Below are 22,947 nucleotides of genomic sequence, written 5' to 3'. Positions count from 1 at the left end.
TACTAAAATATATCAGGGGTTCTACTTAAAAAAAAGGTTAACAAATAGATTTAAAAACTGAAAATTATTTAAAATATTTTTTAAGATAATAATAATTATAAAGGCTATTTCTTAAAGTACTCAATCAAACAGGCGCTATAGTCGCATATATATAATCTTTAGAACCATCCGTGTATAAAACGATTAACCCGGATCAAACTTTAACAAAAGTGCTAAAAATAATAATTTCATCCAAGTTAAAAATAGGTACTGAGCGAGGGAAAGATACTAAAAATTAAGGTGAAAAACATTCAAATAAATATTAACAAAATAATAACAAGCTATATAAAAATTTATGTATATACAAATATTAATAGGGGAAAATATACATGAGAATAATGGAACATAAATTATAAAATTCTAAAAATCAATTTCTCTGAAATATTTTCAACAGGGTAGAACCCCATTTTCATATACATATCTAGATGTGAATCATTAGAAAGTTGATAGTATGTAGTTGTAGAACCGCATGTCTTTAACACGCAAAGAACACTGTTAAATAGTCTTTTGACAACACATTCGTCGAAAACATTACTTTTAAACATATAAGTCAAATGCGACGAAGAAGAATTTCTCCATTCTGGAGAGTTTGGAAGTTTGTATGAATATGATTCACTTTCAGGGTATTTAACTTTTATCTCAGAAAGCCAGTAACTTTCTATATGTTCGACAAAAATTTTATTGTTGGGAACAGATGCTATAAAACCACATACACCATCATTATCTTCAACAATAAAAAATGTTTTAGAAAATTTAGAAATATAGCATCCAACTAATGTATCACCAGGAAAATCATTTTTTTGAAATGTATTTTCTGTACCACAAAGCTTATTTGAAGACAATGAAGAACATAAATCGTACAAAGACTCCTATGAAATAAAAGTTAAGTAGCTGTAAAAAATGTATATATATTTATACATACATACATACATAAATTTTCATATATTATACTTTCTAATTAGTATTATCTATAGTATTATTTAGTAGCATAATAGCATAGCTAAGTGATGATACCAAATATTTTTAATAAAAAGTCTGCGCACAAGACTTATTTCGAACAATTAATGTTAACGGGTAATTTGAACGTTATTTATATGTGAGTTATTGTTTAAAAAAGCTTTATGCTTTAAAATTGTCTAATTCATAATACTTTTATAATAATTTGAAATAAAATCATCGGATTTTATTTAAAATTATTATTGTAAAAGTATTATGAATTTTAAAGCATAAACAATTTTTATTTATAGATTTCCGCAAACCATTATAGGTAAAGGTTAAAAAATAAAACAAACAAAAAAAAAAAACACTCAGAAAAATGTTTCAAATCGACTTACTAAAAAAAAAACTATTTACGATACTAAGTCACTGTGTGTAAGCCGACTATTTTCTTTTTTAATATAAACTGAAAAAGACTATATAATTAGGAATGGGAGTTTATGTATTAGTTTAATTAAAATTAGCCAATTAACTTTTCAAGTCTTACTAAAATAGGTAAACTAAATTTTTAGCTAAAATCAATTAAAAAACTTTTTTATACACAAATATGTAAATTGGTAAAAACCAACTAAAAAATTATCCAACTAATTTTTGTTAATTAGTTATCCAAAAAGTTGACTAATTTTAATTAAATCAAAAAGTTAGTCTACTGATATTGGCAAACTAAAATGTTAGTAGACTGATTTTAGTTACATTAAAATTTAGTCAATGAACTATTGCTACAGATTTATTTAGTTAAGTTAGTTACAAATTTTGGTTTTGTCACAACACTAAACATATCAAAACTTACAAAACAGTAAACTAAATTCAAGGTACTTACCTTATCATTTGGTAAGTATGTGCGCAACTTTATTACATTGCTTGAAGGTATATCTGGAGCATTGTCCAAAAATATATAACCACCTTTAAAAGGAAGTAACCGGTGCAAATGCACAGTCAGTCCTCCTAAGTAATTTATGTGCCAAGGTTCAATATAGTCATTTGAAATAGGAACATTAAGTAGATTTAAAGTTTCAACACTGCAAGGCTCAAAAAAAACTAAAGGAATAGAAGTTGAAATAGAATCACTTAACCATTTAACATAGGTCTGCAGACTTAACAAAACTTCTTTTAAATCCCAAAGATAAGGATACAAGTCATATAAAATAGCTTCATTTGGTATTTTGCAAAAGTTTTCAAACAGTACATAAATCTCATTACAAAGCTGATCACAGTGCAACAATCTGTCAAACCAACAAGAAACCTGAAAATATTTTTTTCTTTTTAATATAATAAAGATGCTTGAAAACAAAATACCAAAAAACTAAAATCTAACCTTTTCTTTGCTAGGGGGCTGCTCATATATATCACATACATTTTTAAGAAGCCAGATAAAATCTTGCAGCAATAAATTTCCTTTTTCACCATGCTCATAAGGTAGATAAAAAAGTTCTGCTAGAAGACTAATACAATTAATAGTAAGCTGCATTGATTTTGATTTATCCACAATCATACTAGCTATAGTTTCTATGAAAAAATATATATATATATTTAAAACTTTTGTATTAAAATATCAATAGCATTATTCTAACCTAATTTAAATAAGCTTTAGTTGTTTAAAAGTAAAAATATTTGCCATATTATTTAATTTGAAAGACTGTTTATAGAAGGAGCTATATTTTCTTTTAAAAAATCAGCAATCACTTTAAATTTTTTTTTGTACGCTAATGTGTGCAATAAGAAATGTAAATACCTAAAAAAAAGAAGCATGTTTTATCATTTATTCATTTTTATCTTTTACTTCCTTCTAATATATTTGAACACTTTTAGAAAGTTTAGAAACTTGCACTTTAAATTAATTACTTTTTTCACAAATATGATGGTTACAATTTGAATATAAAAAATAAATGCATTATTATACCTGACGTTCTATTAGGATGATCCATATCAAATGCAATGGCACTCAGTACTGTCTGTCCATTTACTAAGGTTGCTTTTAAATTTCTTTTAGAATATGACTTTAATGGAGCTTTTTTAATTCTACTAAATTCATTAATCCAATCACAGAGAGCCAGTTTAAGAGCATCTTTTGCATTATAGTCTAACACAATTGATGCAACATCAGCCACAGTGAGAGAAGGAAGTAAGTCAACTGTCATTTCATTGCTGTTATTGGGATTTTCATCATCAGAAAGATAGGCCATAGGAACATCATCAAAACATAATGCATCATTTGAATTAAAAGAGTTGGATGCTATTCGACACCATGTACCAAGTGTATGTATTGGAACAAAATTGGCTTCAAACTCACAATTTGGGTTAGTCAAAATACCATTGAGATATGAATAGAGTTCAATTGATCTGCCGCAATAAGCACCCAAAAAAACTCTACGTTGATCATAATCATTTGCATGTATGTTATCCCATATAACAGGTTTTCTTTGTAAAATATGACCAAGTTCTTGTATAGATTCTTTAGTTATGGTCTCAGGAATAACTTTGTCACCTATAAATTTAAATAAAAGCTTCATATAAAAATTAAAATCATTTGTAGAGGTACATTTTTTTTTAAGAAGAAACATTTAATTAAAAGAACTCAAATGTTTTTAAAACTTGGTTGTTCATTTTAAAAAACTGATAATGAATAGCTTCCTTATTTTTAGTTAATCAATAATATTAAAAATAAGTATTAAATTATTTTAACCTAAAAAGACTTGATTTAATTATTTTAACCTGTCCACATAATATCAATTTCTTTATGTAATGTGGTGCCTAGTGTACTTAAGTACTCAGACTTTGATACAGAAGGGATAGCGCGAGTTTTGCAATATTCTAAATAAAAAATATTTTAGAGGTAAATGCTATTTTAAAAAATATAATAAAAATAACATCTAGTGAACTTAAATTCTCTACTATGTCAAAAAATATGCTTGAAAAAATAATTTTTGTCAGTTAAAACCTTTTTTGTTTCATTGCCTTCAACACTAAAAGTGAAAATTGAAATTTGTCTAAATACATAGTTTTCAAACCAAAGTAAATATATTTACTTGGTAAACTATTTTCATTCTAAATATTTAAAATATCATTTTCACTGATTGCATTGAAGTTAGAAACAAGATGGCAGCTTATATAAAAAGATATGAAATGAAACATAACATGAAATTAGGTTGCATCTCATATCCTTTTTTGCACAAATAAATAATTTTAGAAGTAGATAATTAATAAACAACTTGTGCAATTAATGATTATTAGAATAATGATAATTTTAAAATAATAACAAAATAAATCCATTTCAGTCAACCAATTACTAAGAATACTTATTAGTAAGGTATAATCTAATCGGATGACCATTAAACGGATTTTTTTTGTACAAAAATTGTTTAGGGTATACTCAAGTGACTCTATTAAAAATGACTTTTTACCCACCCACAAACACTATGTTTTCAAAATGATATAAAATATAACAGATTTTAACAGTGTCACTTAACTGTGGGAACATCCAAAAACTCATACAACAATTTTCAAAAACATTTTAATGATAGAAGATTTTTAGTTTGAAAATGAATGAGTTAATGGATAACTAAATTGTTAAAACATGATTTTACTTATGTTTGAGGTTGTGTTTAATAGTAAAAAAAAATGCATTACTTTTTTTTTTTTTTTAATAATCTTTTTTTAACCAACCTCTAACATGATAGCAAAATCGGTAGCTATAGTAACAGCACTTAGGAGACAAAATTTTAGCAACTAAAAAGATTTTTAGCATGAATAATATAATCAAATAGTTGCCATTTGTTGTTTCCTAAGAACTTTACAATATCAAAAACTATTAAAAAACACCAGTACCAGTTTTATCAAACACAACAAAGTGAAACCAAGAAAATAATATGAAAAATGTAAACATTAGGATATAATGTCAAAAACTTAAGAAGTTTATATGTTAAACAAATAATTTTACTTTTCTTAGCTTCAGTTTAGCATATAAAACTGGCACTGGATTAATATTATAATTAAAAGTTATATAAAACAAGGTTTTAACTAACTAATGCCAATCATCTTGAACAATTTCAAATTAAATATAGAAAATGTAGAGAATTTAAGTAGTTTTGCTGCTCTTTATACAAAACAATGACAAACAAGCACATCACAACAGTAAACAATCCTAACTTTCTTTATAATTATATTTAAAGGGGACGTCAGGGTGGTTTTTTCGGAAAGAACAAAAAACCTTTTTTTTCTCAATCTTTTGTTTCCAATGGTGCTGTTGTTGTCAACGACAGGGATGAGGGATGTGCTAGAATAGATTACATATAATGAACACAGTGCATACACTGGTCATTTCAAAAACATATCTTGAGCATTTCCAAAGTATTCTTCTATTCAGCAACTTCTTTATCCAAAGTTTTTAAATTATAGAATTTATCTTAAAGAACTTTTATCAAGTAGTTACAACAATCAATTATACAAAAAATTGCAAAATCTTATTAAGAGATTATTTATAAGATTAAATTAAAAAAAAAAAAAAAAAGAAAACCAAAAGATGCGAATATTTTTAGCTTTTAGGAATATAGGTATTTAGACTAAAGGTATTTTAAAAAACTATAACAAAAAAAAGAACTCACCAGTAGGACAAAATAGAAATTGTGGATGTTTTAAAAAATCAAACAATTCATTCGTAAGAATTGCCTGAGCATGACCAGATGATTTGTATATTAGAGCATCAGAGGGCTTTAATGTTGGATTGATATCATCAAACAGCAATGCAAATGCTTTACAACCCAGTTTGCTGACCTAATTTTAGGAAATCTTCTTTAGTCAATTATCAAATTAAAATATTAAGTAAATAAAACTTTGGTGCATTACTTTGATAGGTTCATATTTTCATATAAACCTAATAAATATAATTAAAGATGTGTGCATTTAAAGCAAAAATAATATAAAAATATATGAAAATATTAAAAAAAAAAATTCAGTTTAGATATCAATGTGTCCAATACATCTTAATATTCTTAGTCTAACTCATAATGTGAAAGTACATTTGTGAGTTATTATAACTTAACTTAGTAAATATGATTATTAAAGTAAAAGTTAATTCAAATGTTACATTTAAAATTAACTTAGAATATGAAAAAACCAACCTGTTTCATTTTTCGCTTAAGAGCATTCACATCAGCTTCACTAGAAAACATTATATCCAGACCAGGAGAGATGGCATAAACAAAAGTTATACCTTCAAATGACGCAGCTGTTACAAGCTTTTCTATTTTTGCTAGGGAAATAAATTGCTCAAATTTGAAAGAATTGAATATATATATATATATATATATATATATATATATATATATATATATATATATATATATATATATATATATATATATGTATATATATATATATATAAAATGGTAAAATAATGCAATAATAATAAAAAATGAAAACATACACTCTTCTTCTTTTGTATAAAGCTGTCTCCACAAAGCCCGATGTTTAATATCATCTTTGGGAGCATATATATATGTGTTCATTGAATATCTGTGCATTCTAAAAATTGAATATATATATATACATATATACATATATACATATATATATATATATATATATATATATATATATATATATATATATATATATATATATATATATATATATATATATATATATATACACACACATATATATATATATATATATATATACACACATATATATATAGATCTATAGTTTGTTGTCTTTGGGAAGAGCGGAAGGAAAAAAATGATTCTTACGCCAACACATACGTCACTTTTAATTACTTTGGACTTTCGTCCAACATTTGCGTGTTGGACGAAAGTAAAAACCATTAATTTAATTACAAATAAATTGTTTTTAAACAAAATCACAAAAACGCAAATTTAATTGATCAGAATGTTTTAAAAACATTCTGAATGTTTTTAACAATATAAACAATACTTTTATTTTTATTTTTTTTAATAAAATGTTTTTAATTTTAATTTTTTTAATAAAATGTTTTTATTTTTATTTTTTTTTACTGTAAATCATGCGCGGAGTGTTGCTACATCGACTATCTTATAGCCTGACTCGCAAAGGAGTGCTGCTACATCGACTGACAAATAGCCTGACCCGCAAGGGAGTGCTGCTACATCGACTGATGGCTTGGTTGGGGCAGGCAGTCTATCAATTAATAAAAAAAAATTATTCCGGTCTTGCATTTTAATTTTTACTTTTTGTCAACAAAATATGGAAAAAACTTTCGGACAACATCTACGGGTTGAATATATATATATATATATATATATATATATATATATATATATATATATATATATATATATATATATATATATATATATATATATATATATATATAGTGAGAGAGAGAGATGGCACATAAACAACACACACAGAGGACCATAACAAAAAGCTATTTTATATATTGAGTCAATATAAAATAAAAGGTTATATAAAAAGCTGTTTAAAATATCTATAAACATATTAAAAAATAATTTATGAAAGAATACAAATATACAATAACACCTGAATTTTGCAGCTTAAAACAAAGCTGAGAAAAAACAAATTGGGGCAGCTGCCTAACAGTGAAAGCTGAGAACAGGCTTTGTGTAAATAAGTTTAGGGCTCAATAAATTTTTTTTTAAGATAATTATTGTGTTTATTAGTAAAAATAACAAATACCTTGAAATAATCTATAGTTTTAAATACCTCATAGAGTATTGATATTTTATACAAGTTTTGAATACTTGCACCAACAAAACTATAAGTATCAATTATCAATGAAAGTAATGCATAAAGATTTGGCGTGTTTTATGCTAAGTTACAAAAAGGCTAAACATGATTTTTTTATCTTTTCTGGAACTTCGATTGAAATGTTAGATCAATATATTTTATTATGTTTGCATTTAATTATAAATTACATATAAAATACTTTTAAAAATAATGACAAACAAGTTAATTTAATTTTAATTAATTTTATATGCTAGTTTCAAAACTATTCGCTTCCAAGTAACTAGTTTTTTTTAATCAACTAATAAAACTTTGTAAAAAATTGTTTTTGCAAATAAATAATTATTTTCGAACCTGTAATTAGTAAATTAGGAAATCTATGTATATAAAGAAAATAAATATAAATAATACATACAAACGGAACAGTAACTATATTTATATAAATGCACTTACTTTATTACAGTCTATATTTATATAAATGCATTTACTTTATGATGTATAATAAACAAGAATTTCAATGAACCAATCCAAATACACTGCGACCATTTTCTATAGACGCATGTGGATTATGTCTTAAAAACGTACTTAACTTTATTTTTATAGTGTATTTCATTAAATTATAAATAAAGTATCAAAAAATAACGAAAATTATCAAAAAATAATATCAAATTTGAAAAGAGGGCAATCATAAATGAATTAAGTTCAAAAGATAGCCGACTATTTTCTATAGACGCAGTTCACATTTTTTAACAAAACTATCCAAAAAAATGTTTTTATCACATTTTTAGTACTCGATTGGACCTCCTTTTTGCTCAATTACTTGATAAATTCGTTTTGGCATACTTTCCACCAAGTTTTCTAGCACTTTTGGCTCCATATCCTCCCAGCATTCTGACACCGCTACTTTTAGCTCTGCCACAGAGTTATATTGCTTCTGGTCAGCATAGATACGTCTTACAATGATTCCCCAGATGTTTTCAACAGGATTCAAATCTGGACTGCGAGCAGGCCACCACATTCGCTCAATTTTTTTAGCTTCAAACCAAGCTTTAGTCTCGTTACTAGTGTGAATGCTGGCGTTGTCTTGTTGAAAAACAAACTTTTTGCGTCGATATTTGTTTTTAAATGGAATCAAACATAATTTTAGCACATCAATGTATTCAGAACTTTTCATTTTGTAAGATGTAAATGCTAAATTTTACTTTTCTGTTGCACAAAACCCAAGCCAAACCATCAAAGATCCAGCAACGAAATTCCTTGTCAAAAAATATTTGGGTTCTTTCCTCAAATCACGCCAGTAGCCACTAAAACCATCAGGCCCATCAAGATTAAACTTTTTCTCGTCCAAAAAAATCACCTGATATTAAAACAAAAATATTCAGCTATTTAGACATCTTACGTATTCATGAGAATTTAATCTAAAATTTCTTACTTGTTCCCAAACGCGTGCCATGTTTTCACGGGCGAATTCCATCCATTTCTGTTTGTGAACGAGCTTTAAATTTGGTGCTTTATTCATTTTTGATCGTACTATGTGTGGGATGTCTTTAAGAACTTTTCTAGTCGTCTCCTAGCAAACATTTAAACCCAAATTCAAACTTCTTGATGAATTTGATGCGAGTCGAACAATTCTTCGTTTTTCACGGTCTGAAACTCTAGATTTCTTTGGTTTCCTCTTGATTGTTGCATAATCTGTTGGATTTTTCAAGAAATTACGGATAACGTGATCTGATCTCTTCAATCTTCTAGCAACTTCTCGATTTGGAACTTTTTCTCGATGATAAGCCAATATTTGACCTTTTTCAATATCTGTAAGGACCTTTCCTTTCGACATTTGGTTAAGTTCAACTTAATTTCGACTCACAAGATAAAAAATACTACAGAATATAAGAAATTTGCGACAAAACTCGTAAAAACTTTAGTGCGTCTATAAAAAATTGCCACGTGAATATTAAAAACTTAATTATTTTAATACAATCAAGACAATTAATAATTAGATGCATAATGGATCATTGTTTTCTTACATACACTTATTCAAAAGTACCGTTAGAACAATTTGATTACCACTGTAACAATGTAAATTCGCCAAATTCTACGTGCGTCTATAGAAAATGGTCGCAGTGTAGCATCATCTTTTTTATTTAGTATTGATGCTTAGATGTCACAACTTAATTATTAGTTAATTATATTTATACACTGTTGCATAATAATTTGATTATATATAATCAATTTGACAAGAATATCAAAAATGATTTAAGTGTTGCGCACTGCTTTTTAAAATATTTTCAGTATTTTTACTTCAGTCCTTTTTTAAACCAGTCAGTTAACAGATACTTTTTGTAAACAAATTAAAACTGCATTTTAAAAAATTTCATGATTATTTTTTTAAAACTATAAAATGTTAAAAAAATTCTAAACTTTATTTTATGGCTTTATCTTTTCAGCGCCAGATTATTTTAAATTAATTTCCTTTAACCACCAAGTTATCTTTTTTTAGTTCTCTTTTGATTTGAGACACCAACCTGGTTTAGGCTTCAAAGTTCTTTAAGAAGCTACTTGAAATAATTAGCACAAATACATCAAATTTCAGACAAACTAGTCTCAATAAAAAAACATAAACAATTTGTTTAAAGTAAGACAAGTAAGGGTTAAATTAAGCAATGGCAAATCATGATGGGCTGAAAGGAATTTATTTTTACAATTTTTTAAATATTATTACTTAAGTTAAATAATTTCTTAAATTAAAACATTTCGTTCTTAAAACTATTTTAGCTAATTGGATTAAAGATGCCATAGTGGTTTTATCCACATATTATTGCTCAGGTTACTGACCACCGGAATATAAGTTAAGTAATATATAAGTATGCAATGAAAATGTTTGCAAAATGACACTCAAATATTTCTTGGATTTATTGTTCACCTACACACCATTTGTAAATAATATAAATAATACACAGTATAATTTATGCTATTTATATATGCTAATTAAATTCATAATATAATTTATACGATTGTATAATAACAATAACCCCAATATTAGAACTACTTAATGACGACAATCAAATAGACAGTGGCAAACAAGACATGGTTGACAAAATGACAGCATTTAATTTTGAAAAAAGGGAACATAACAGTAACTTTTTTATTAGATTGCACTGAATAATGTTCTTAGATCTTCAAAATATCATAAAATTTGTATATCAGTTTTTATTCTGTTTAAAGCTATTTTTAAGATGGTGTTTCTGTCAGCTGCATGAAGCCAACCATAGTCATTTATACATTGTCATAAATATATCATACACTTGCTGCGAACTGGAATCATTTAAAATAATTATTTGAAAAAAAAAAAGGTCCTAACTTATACTTAGTAAATGACCGGTGTTAATATTTGACCGGGGCCGATGCAGGGTTTGATAAAATATGGCCGAGGTCGGGTTTGTGACCAGGGCTGCATAAACAATTATACATCCTAAAGTATATTTTTTATTCAAAATTCATGCTATATTTTGTATATATATGCATAAACATACATTTTGTATATATATGCATATATAAATAACTTTATGTTTACATGATCATCATAATTATCATTAACATCATGATCATGATGATGATCATCATCATCATCATTGTCATTATCTGGCTTTAGCTTTCCTCTTTTATGCTGTTTCTCTAATATAATCAATCTAGAGCATTTTCTTTCTTTAACTAAACCTCATTCATACAATATATAAGGCGCTTTTTTTAAGTTTTTTACTTCTACCACTACCATTTTCTCCTGAAGCTTCTACCTCTCTACATGCTGATAAATAAATCAATTAAATCTTCTCTGATGAACGTTGTTCGATAAGACGCTTTTTTCTAATCTGTCTAAGACTATGCCTCCTTTTCTTGTCGTGTTAGAACCACACCACACATTCATCTGATCATCTTCTATTTTGGCAAAGATTACACCATATAAATACTAAAGTTTATACAAATATGAAAGGATATTGCTTGCCAGCATCTAAATAAATAGCAAAAATTTATGTTTATACCCATCATATATCAGGGTGTTAGCCAGAAATAAATGTTATACCGCGTTTTTGCTGTATTGGGAATTTTTATTGTTGTTGTTCTAGAAAATGTTGGGAATTTTCTAGAAAAGGTCCTAAAAAACTCAAAAAAACACTCAAAAAAAAAAAGGTCGTTGACTTTTGGGAATTTTAAGCCCATTGGGAATTCCGCGTTATACGCGGCACCATTGGGCTAGCTAACACCCTGTATATATGAATAAAGTGCATTTCTTATTTTAGATGTTTGGTAAGTCTTCAACAGTGTCATTAACTAAAGTACATCTAACATTTAATCTCTAATTGATTGGGTCTGACTTTTTACTTCTCCTAAGAGTAAGGCAGAGTTTTTTGCAAAAAAATCCTACTCAAATTCAACTCTTGAATCTAATGGCCACACGCTTCCTGCCAGTTAAACAGATTAACCCATTGTTAAACATTAAAATCACTATGGCTTCTAATGCTCAAGTTAATTCTCAATTGAGCACTTCTATAGTTTGTGCTCCAACAAGAGTTCCATCATAGTCTTAAAAAAGTGTTCTCCAGAATTCTCTTCAATTTTTGCTTAACTTTTAAAAAGTGCTAAATAAGTGGTTCCAATTTTTCAAAACTCTAGAAAACACTTTGACCTCTCTAAATATCCTACGATTAGTCTTCACTCTATTATTAGTTTCTTTATATAAAGTTTTTGAGATTAATAAATTATTTCTTTTTAACTGCGGAATTAAAGTTATTCTTGAAGGCCTACACTCCATAAAGTTACTTTATTTCAAGTAACTTTAAGGGTACCACAAAGTTCTATCTTTGCTCCTGTAATGTTTCTTATCTACAATAACAATCTTCATGAAAATTTTACATCTAAAGTTACAAAAAAAAGCCTTTTAACTCTTCCCCATCTTCGCGTTTTCATTTTTAGTTAACCATTATCTAGTATTTTAGTTAACCATTTTCTAGTATTTTAACCTGTCCTCTATTTTAAAGTAACTCATAACATAATAGCGGTTGCTTCCAATCTCATCGAAAGTAAATTAGAGTTTAAAAATATATAAATATATGCCAGTATGTAATAAATAGTAAATATAAATATAAAATTATAATATAAAAAGTATAATAAATTTTTTTCTAGCCCCAGCAATCAACCCCTGCTAATTCTTATAATTTTGCCAGAGCGGGGTTTGCAAAAAGTCTCATTTTTAGCCGGGGCCAGGCCCCCGGTCACTTACTACTTATAGTATCTAATTTATTTATTAATTTCTTTTTTAAATGTGCCACTCTGGAGCAACAGTACACTACAAAAAAACATAACTTACCTTGAAAATAAATCTTTGCGCTGCAAACATGTCCAAGGGCGACCATAAAATCCTTAAAATTAATAAAATTAAAAAGATTGAAGTTTAAAGTTCACTTATATTAAAAGACACTCATATCTATAGACAATTATATGTAAAAAATTACTTTTACTCTGATTATACTTATACATAAAAAAAAAGTCAAAAATAATTTATTTTTACACCAAAAAAAAAAGAATACAATATATTAAAATAGTGCCTACCTAAATCTGACTTTTTTATTATTTGGATAAAAGAAATCAAAGAGAATGACGAACATTATGCACAATAGTAATTTTTGATTGTTACTCTATACTGAATGTTTTATGTTGTTGTACTTCTAAGTTTTTGTTTCAAACAGACAAATTAGTGGACTTTGTTTGTTTGTTTGAAACAAAAACTTAGAAGTACAACAACATAAAACATTCAAAACAGCCAAAAAATAGCAACTTTTTATGGAGTCTTGCAAAAACATAAAAATCTTTAAAAATACAAGTCCAAAGTAACTTATACAGTTTTTTCCATATTGGTGTTAAAATTTATAATGGTGGGAAAAGAAGGAATTTTTAGAAATTTTCAGAAACATTTTTTATACAAAAGTTGACCTTGAAGTTTATGATTGATATGACCTAGAAGTTTATAAGTCTTATGCAAAAACTATGTATTAAAGAAATATAGCTTATTAATGGGCAATCAGAATACCAAAATGTTTTTATTAAAATATTATTCTTTATGGCCTAGCCGGTGGTTCATTTTTTTGGGATATATTACCAAAAAAAGGGAAAAAATAATATAAAATACAAAAAACATCAAACTTTAAAAAGCTCTCATAGCTGCTGCAGTATTTTTTATTTTATTATTTACTTCACAAATAAAAAAACCAGTAATATTCAATTTAGTTCACTTAAATGATTACTAGGAACTAATTCAGAAGTTTTATTATATTTGCGGTAGTGGTGTGGTGGTAGAGCGCTTGCTTTAAAAGCAAGAGGTTCTGAGTTTGATCCCCACCATATCCCTGGTAGTACCACGCTCAACTTGTTTCTCCACGCAGCGACCTTGTTCATCAAGGTTCATGTTTCGGAGTTATAGAGTTGAGAGAGGGTTATAACCACAATTAAGTAGCCTCCTCATCTGTAGTGACCTTCTTGGCCTTGGGGAAGTGAACAAAAAAACAAAACAAAAATATTTAATAAAGATTTTATTTACTTCAAACTCACCAATCTTTAATAATAATATTATAAATAACCCAATTTTCTCTTTTTTTTTTCAACTTTAAGTTAAAACACTTGATAACCAAATATCATTAGATTAAGACAAAACCATTATTTAATTTTCAAGAAAATATGTAAACATTTGATTGTCACATATGTGCAAAAAATTTTCTTGTAAAAAAAAATGACTTTATTTATAACCTCTTTTAGGAGCAGCGAGTTGCAGCAAATACTCAGAGGTTAATTAAAACATAAATTAACAGTTCTTTTGAAACAAAATTGGACATTGCACAAAATAGAACTTTTAATTGGTTAGTAATTATGTTCATTATTGTGCATTAAAATTTATATTTTTAAATGGTAAACCAACTTTGTCCTGAGTTATCAAAATGTATTTTTAAACATATGAAATACATTTTATTCACTAAGGACAAAGTTGTTTAACATTATCATTATCAGAGATTTTAAAACAGATTGAAAATAATGTTAAATTAACAACAAAGATACCTAACATTTTCTAAAATTGATGGTCATAATTATTACTTATATTAAATTATATTTCTATGCTATTTGACTAATTTAGACTGATTTTGCTTTTTGTTACAAGTATATAGTAACAAAAAGTATATAAGATGTAGAATATAAGATATATTATTAGATTTTTGTCGTTTATATAATCAATGATACAAAAACATTATGAAAGCAAAGGTATTTTGTAATATATAAATTTAACTTTAATATAATAATCATTATTATTCTTTTAATATTAAAAAAATATATTCCGCATCAATATTATCTTTATCTAAGTTACTTTATAGGTAATTTAATTTTGTAATTTTAACGTATATAACTAACATCTACTAATTAAATCTAAAAAAATAATAAAATTAAAACTCCATAAAAGTATTTGACTCGGTTATACCTTCTACAACTCCACAAATGAAGTGTTTTTCTTCCACAACAACCATTTCAAAAACTTTTTATTTTTTGTTTTGAACAGTAAAAACAACAATCTCGAATTTAAAAGTATTTTCTTTGTTAAACTTTTTTCGGAGAGATTATTTTGAAAAATTCTGTTTCAATATTTTATAAACAAAAATGTTAGCCACTTGGTAAAGTACATTAAAAATAATTACAGATTTTCAAACTACTTTTACTATTTAAAAGCATCCTTCTTAATTTATTTGCAATAAAAATTTTCAATTTGATTTTTCAGTAAAAATTAGCTACTTATAATTTTTTTTTAGTAAAAAGAGAAAATAATTAGTTAAATTATGACCCCCCTGCATCAATTGCTTTAATACCGGTTAAGCCGGTTTAACCAGTTTTTAAATGGTATTGACGTAGATTTAATCATTTTGTAAAAAGTTATTTTGAACTTTTATCGAGATGATTATAAAATATAGCTTTAAAAATTAGACTTTTAAAATTAAATTTATACTAGATATGTATAAATTTAATTTTAAGTTATTATATACCGTTGATTTTTTATTATATTCATATCTGGGTCGTATAAAGTCTATTCTATTAATATACATTCTATAATTAAATTCTATAATTATAGATTCTATAATAAAAAATGAGGGGAGGGGGGAGGGGAGGAGGGAACCCTTAAAAAGTACCGAATAAAAATAAAAGGTCCTCAAAACTAAAATTCATCCGACAGAAATGTGTCAAACTCACAACTTGTCAACTATGTTCTTCAAAAAATCGATTTTAACTTAAAAATCACCTTCTTTTGGGGATTAGGGAGAGGGTGTGACACCTTCTATTAATGAATTATTCGTTCATTTAGTCAGCAAATTTAACCCTTTTAGACAAGTTCGTCAAAAAATGGAGACCATTTAGACGAGTTAGCTATTTAGAAGGTATAGCTTGACCATTTGGAAGGTATAGCTTGCATACATTTCCAGTCAGTTATCAAAAAATATTATAATTTCCACTTGCTATAGACCTCCAGAAGGTGATATAACTAAATTTTCAAATTTTTTAAATGAAATCTTTCTTAAAATAAATGACAAGGGAAAAAATATTTTCTTTATAGGAGATTTAAATATTAATAGTCTTAACTACAAAGAAAACGCGGTTACTAAACTCTTTTTTGATAATCTGTTTCAATTACGTATCCTTCCAATCATCAACAAACCTACTCGGATAACCCCAACCTCCGTCTCTGCAATAGACAATATATTAACAAATACATTTCTTGAAACTTCTTTAAAAGCAGGAATTATCAAAACTGATTTATCAGACCATTTTCCTATTTATTTTTCATTATCTCAAGATTTAAGAACCTATAACAATCCTAAAACAAAAGTATATAATAGAAAAATCAATCAGTTCTCTATTAAAAATTTTAAAGACTCGCTATCGGTAGTAAATTGGGATGAAGTGTATCAAGAATGTAACCTTGGACACACAAATTCCGCATACAATTTATTTATAAATATTTTTCTAGATCACTACAATAAACATTTCCCTGTTGAAGAGAAAGAAATAAAGCTAAAGTATCTAAACTGCCCATGGATAACTAAGGGGATTAGAAAATCATCAAAAACAAAGCAAAAACTCTATATCAAGTATTTAAAAAACAGAAACGAAACTAACTTAACTACATAGGAATACAAAACTACAAGGAATACAAAACTACAAGGAATACAAAACTACAAGGAATACAAAAATCTATTTGAAAAAATTAGAAAAAATTCAAAAAAAGTATATTATTCAAAACAACTACAAAAAAGCAAAAAGGATATTAAAAAAACCTGGAACATATTGAAAGAAATAATAGGTAAAAACTATACTAAATCAAATAATTTACCCGATAAAATTATCGTTAACGAAACTGAATATATCGACAAAACTTCTATCGCTAAAAACTTCAATAGCTTTTTTGCAAACATAAGCCCTAATATGGCTTCAAAAATTCAATGCCCTGATATCTCCTTCGAAACCTATATCACATTTCTAACCAACATTTCTGTTTAAAGATTTTCTCTGGACTAAACCATGAAGAACTAGAAATTGCAAAAAAACTCGCTTAAGACGAATAAGGTCCCTGGGATAGACGACATTTGTAGCTATATAGTTGTAAATGTGTTTCCAGAAATAAAACAACCAATCTATGAAATATTTAAATCTTCAATTATTACAGGATCCGTACCGAATAAATTAAAAATAGCTAAGGTAATACCAATATTAAAAAACGGTGATGCATTTACACTAAGTAACTACAGACCTATCTCAGTGCTACCTGTATTTTCAAAACTTTTGGAGAGAGTAATATACAATAAACTGTACAAATATCTAACAAATAACAAAATCCTAAATGAAAAACAGTTTGGCTTCCAAAAGCAACATTCAACCGAACACGCAATTCTTGATCTTATAAATAATATAAATGACTCTTTTGAAAACAAAAAATACGTCCTTGGAGTCTTTGTTGATTTATCTAAGGCGTTTGACACGGTAGATCACGCTATCTTAATTAAGAAAATGGAAAAATATGGGATAAAAGGAGTTGCACTAAACTGGTTCAAAAATTTTTTACTAAAAAGAAAACAATGCGTTATTGCTCATGGAAAAAAATTTTCAAAATTACTCAAAATAAAATGCGGTGTTCCCCAAGGTTCCATTCTTGCACCTCTTTTGTTTTTAATATACATAAACGATCTTCCTAAAGCCTCAAGTAAATTAGATTTCATAATGTTCGCGGACGACACCAATTTATTTTATGCATCCTCATCAATTACAGAACTTTATGAAACTACAAATACTGAACTCGAAAAAATAAACAGTTGGTTAAAATCTAACAAATTATCGTTAAACACAGAAAAAACCAAATACATTCTTTTTCATTCTAACCTTAAAAAAATACCACCCGATTTACCTTCGCTAAATATAGATCCTAAAGAAATAGAGAGAACCCAAGAAACTAAATTTCTTGGGATACTTATTGATGAGAACATCTCATGGAAATCACATATAGATATATTAAATACCAAAATATCAAAAAACATTGGTATCCTCTACAAAGCTAGTTCTATACTGTCTCCTGATAATTTAAAGTTTCTATACTTCTCGTTTATACAAAGCTACTACATATACGCTAATGTTGCGTGGGCGAGCACTCATAGATCCAAACTAACCACACTATATCAAAAACAAAAACATGCTGCAAGAATAGTTTTTAATAAAGATAGACTCTCGCATGCTGAGCCACTTTTAAAAAATTTGAAAGCATTAAATGTATATCAAATCAATATATTCTAAAATTTGTTATTTATGCTCAAATATAAACTTGGACTTGTTCCTTCTTACTTTTCAAAGAATTTTTTTCAAAATAGCAAAAATAGATACCATACCAGAGGAACCGGAAACTTCAACGTACCTTTTAAAAAAACAAATCTCTCGCGCTTTTCCATTTTGCACCGTGGTCCTTGTATATATAACAAAATAATATCCAAATATGCTCAACTAGAAAAATCAAACAACTTAAATACTCTGAAAACCGTATTAAAAGATCTCATTTTAAACACTGACAACTTTATGAATTTTTATTAAACGAATAACACTTAAAACTATGTATAAAACTAACTTTGTTCCGAAACCAATGTAAACTCTAATAACTCAAAAAACTCTAAATAACTCAAAAACAACAGCAATAACAAAAACACAAAAGCAAATAATAGGCTTATTTATCAACACTCAAACGACTATATATTACCTATTTAGCAAATCGTGTACCTACTTATATTAATTTGTATTGAAATAAAATTAAAAAATTAAAAACTACTTTTTGTTTGCTTTCTTTGTTTTTTTGCATTTTGGATTTTTATTCTCATTCTGCCGAAAACCAATAACATTTTTTTTTTTTTTTTTTTTAAATATATATATATAAACTTATTTTAAATAAAAGCATCCATAAATATTAGTAACGCATAGCGGTTTCTTGATGACAAGACCGTCGGTCTTCTGCAAGTTTTCCGCGTTCTTTGAAGTAATTTCTAATACTTTACAGTTTTACATTATATATTTTTTTGTATAACGTAACTTTGTAATTATTATTATTATTTTTTTTTTAAATTTTACTACTCTGTAAAGATTCTATTATATTTTACGAATTTGTAAGGATTAAAGAACAAAAAAAATTAAATTAAAAAAAAAAAAAAAAAGTTATGAGATCATTTCCAGATAACACATGAATGCTGGCCTGATGTGCCGACATCTTTTATATTAGCATAAGATTGGCATCTTTTTTATCTTTATGATAATCGGGCCATTTTACATAGCTTATAAATAGCTTTTATTAGCCATTTTTTACCTTAATTTCAAAAATGATGATTTCCACATCAGAAGGTAAAATTGCAAATAAAACATTGTGCAAGTTATTAAGATGCACTGCTCGCTTTTAGACTAAACCGCGATCTAGACACGTATTACCAGACGGCAGGAGTAACTTCGGGGAAGGTGTTTTGGGTATACACAAGCAACTGTTAGTTTAATTATTTTTTTTTTTAGGCCCCGAGTTAAACACATGTTGGTCTAATCGGTCTTAACGGTCATTATTTTTATTTATTCTATTTAATCTGAATATTTTTATTTAAGAAATAAGTAATATCATTATAAAATGCTTTTGTAATTAGTAGTGCCATCACTTATGCAACCCTGTTGTTCAGTACTTATGTAAGTTTAATTATTGTTGATTTGGTAAAGAATAGTTGGCTTACCACTAGGGTTTAGTCATGTTTCAGTCAGACAGGTAATGTCAATGTTAGTATCTGTAAGAAATTGTTTAAAAATCTTGATTTTGTTAGGCGATTGGTGTTGATGTTAGAGCTAATTGGTTGGCGTGGAGCAAGGAGTAAGAACACCGCGAATCTTAGCAATTGCTCTATCGCAAATACTCCTGTGAAAGGAGCATCAGGGTTATCAATACAAAGTTTATCATTAAGAGTTTTGCGGTCTTTGCGTAGTTGATACTCAAGCTCTCTTTCAGCAGGTGATAAGTCAACACAAACACTGTATTTCTAGAAATTTTCATGTGTAGCAAGTTTGCAAGAATTTATAAGAGCCAATTTTGTATTAGCAATTTTTATAAATTCTACCACAGAAGTCCGACAATTTAATGTTTTTTTTTTGTATTAAGCTTAGAGAAACTAACATCATCATTGGTAAAGCCTATAACTGTTAGAACTTCTGTGATGCAGGGTAACACTGTTGGTGGTGTTTGTGTAAAATCTGCTACAAAGACTGGTTTAGGGAGACCAAATATTATTAACTTTTTTCTCACGCTTACCTGCTTACTTTATTTCAACAAAGACTTGACGAATTTGTCGAGAACTTAGTTTAGCTTGTTTTTGACTACACTACTCTAGAACGGCTGGTGTGAACTTGCTTGGGTGACTGATTGAGAGTTGAGGTTAGTTTGTATAACTGCTACATTTTATTTAAGTTTTTTATTTGATTGGCTTGCAATTTGATAGTAGCTATCTGTTCAGAAATGATGTTCATGAGCTCCATTATCCAGATAAAAAGGTGGATGATTAACGGCGCTAAGTTTTTGATGGCTGAGTAACCATTGGCATTAATTTTGTTAACAATAATAACTTGCAAAATAGAAAAGAAAGTTTAATTAGGTGCTTTGTTTATGTTACTATGATTTTAATTTATTCACAGTCAATAAAATTTTTAAGTTATCGATAAAATGCACACCAGGCCGCTCTATGTTGAAAATACAGCCTTTAGCTTTTAAATTACTATTAAGGTGTTATAAGAAAAATAGTTCAACCACGCGGTTGGTGAGAAAGTTTTTTCTTTCGGCACAGTTTTGAACAAATTGTGCTATTAGTACTTTAGTGAGTGTGCGAGCTTAAAAGCTATACTTTAAAAGAGTTGCGTTTGGTTGACGCTGAAGAACCACATAATAAATATGTTGATTTTGCTGTTGATTTTGTATTGTTCAACAAAATCTCCTCTTGCTCGTTGTTTGGTTAGCTTTGAATTGTTTAGTTTTAATGGTCGCTAAGTGTAAGGTAAGTGCTTTATGATAGAGATATGTTTCGTGGCTCAGTGTTGAACTTAATTAAGTTAAACTATATCTTGTTAGCGTACGGCTGTTAGCTGATGCAGCCGCGCATACTTGTTTTCTGACCTTTAAATCATCATTCCTCACAACTCTAAGATCTTGTTCAGTTGCCATGCGTGACAGCTGGTGCACTTGTCGACAATTTTGTTTATTGTTTAGATTGCAGTTGAGTATTTTTTGCTGTTGAAGCCAGTGTGCACTTATCGACATCAAAAGATGTGATTCATGTGTATGATCATTTAACTGCGTTATTGATGACGGCTTGGCAAGTTTTATGTTGTTTTCGTTTAATTTGATAACCCTGTTGTTGTTTTTTACAGCCGTTTGCATACATTTTGAAACGCTTTAGTATTTTGTCTAGCAGATCATTTATATAGATGAGAAATAAGAGTGGTCCATGAATTGTTTTCTATTGCAAATTCTTTTCCATTTAGATTTGTTATTACTAATAGTTACGCGTTGTAGGTGGTTGTCCAGTAGGCACGCGTCGTCCGGAGGACGTCCGACGGACGTCCCCTGGACGACGCATACCCACAGGGTGGTTGACCAAATCTCGATTTATTTTTACAAGATGTCAACCCTTACGATTTCAGCTTGTACAATATACGACGGTGCAGAACTTTGTCGCGTGCTTTTGAAAAGTCTGTAAATAGACGTTGGGTGGCATTGGTTGGGTGATCTTTATGAGCAGCTTCTGTCAGGATGTCGCAAGTTTCAAGCAGGTTTGTGAGGTAACCAATTTCATTTTCGAAATCCGTGTTAAGCAGCAAGACTGATGAGTTTATTTGAGGGAATAAGACTTTTCATCACTTTTCAAGAGACAGAAGTGCGTGAAATAGGTCGATAATTTGAAGTGTTCAACTTGCAACCCTTTTTGAAAATGGGAGTGACTTAAGCTTTTTTTCCATTAAGACGGTACTTTGCTGGCCTTAGCGATTTGGAGAATATCTTTCTTTTAAAACTTCTTGCGCATAATTTCTTCATGAACAGACGTGTTTTTTTTCTTCAAAAACAGACGGTTTCAATGAAAAAAAATATATTTTAGGTGTTTTCATAGATCTAAGTAAAGCCTTTGATACTGTCGATCATTTAATTCTTTTGTCCAAACTCGAGTTCTATGGCATCAAAAATTCTAACTTGGCTTGGTTTAAAAGTTACTTGTCTAATAGGAAGCAATATATTTCTTACGATGGTGGTAAAACGGATAATATGATTATTACATGCGGTGTTCCCCAGGGATCAATTCTAGGGCCCCTTTTGTTTCTAATTTATGTCAATGACTTATATAAATTTTCTAATATTTTAAACACAACTTTATTCGCCGATGATACGAATTTGTTTTATTCTCATGAAGACAATAATATTTTATTTTTAACGGTAAACAAAGAACTTGATAACCTAACCCAATGGTTTAAAGCCAATAAATTATCTTTAAACATTACTAAAACTAAATACACATTATTCCATCGTGTTCATAAAAAAGAAAATATTCCATTTAAACTTCCAAATTT

General features: G+C 27.8%; 1 protein-coding gene across 1 annotated transcript; it reads right to left on the bottom strand.

Moving 5' to 3' along the window:
* Positions 1-274: 274 nt before the first annotated feature.
* On the bottom strand, positions 275-15,586 carry LOC100215737 (protein O-GlcNAcase). Its single transcript, XM_065792149.1, has 10 exons — positions 15,272-15,586; positions 13,118-13,169; positions 6,458-6,555; positions 6,153-6,283; positions 5,637-5,805; positions 3,748-3,846; positions 2,936-3,520; positions 2,351-2,541; positions 1,856-2,278; positions 275-908 (listed from the first exon to the last, which is right to left on the bottom strand). Exons 1-10 carry the CDS (start codon positions 15,315-15,317, stop codon positions 390-392), a joined length of 2,313 nt encoding a protein of 770 aa, XP_065648221.1. The 5' UTR covers positions 15,318-15,586; the 3' UTR covers positions 275-389.
* Between the last annotated feature and the right edge of the window lie 7,361 nt (positions 15,587-22,947).

Source organism: Hydra vulgaris, chromosome 03, assembly GCF_038396675.1.
Source record: "Hydra vulgaris chromosome 03, alternate assembly HydraT2T_AEP".
In the NCBI taxonomy this organism is placed as follows: Eukaryota; Metazoa; Cnidaria; class Hydrozoa; order Anthoathecata; family Hydridae; genus Hydra; species Hydra vulgaris.
This window is presented reverse-complemented; position numbering and strand designations above follow the sequence as displayed.

Bases quoted from the DNA above. Each gene is read 5' to 3' on its own strand.
- LOC100215737 (XM_065792149.1), bottom strand. From the start codon at position 15,317: ATGGTTGTTGTGGAAGAAAAACACTTCATTTGTGGAGTTGTAGAAG. The intron at 5,806-6,152 runs GTTGGTTTTTTC...TCCTAAAATTAG, and splicing joins TTAAGCGAAAAATGAAACAG to GTCAGCAAACTGGGTTGTAA. The intron at 2,542-2,935 runs GTATAATAATGC...ATTTTTTCATAG, and splicing joins TCATCCTAATAGAACGTCAG to AAACTATAGCTAGTATGATT.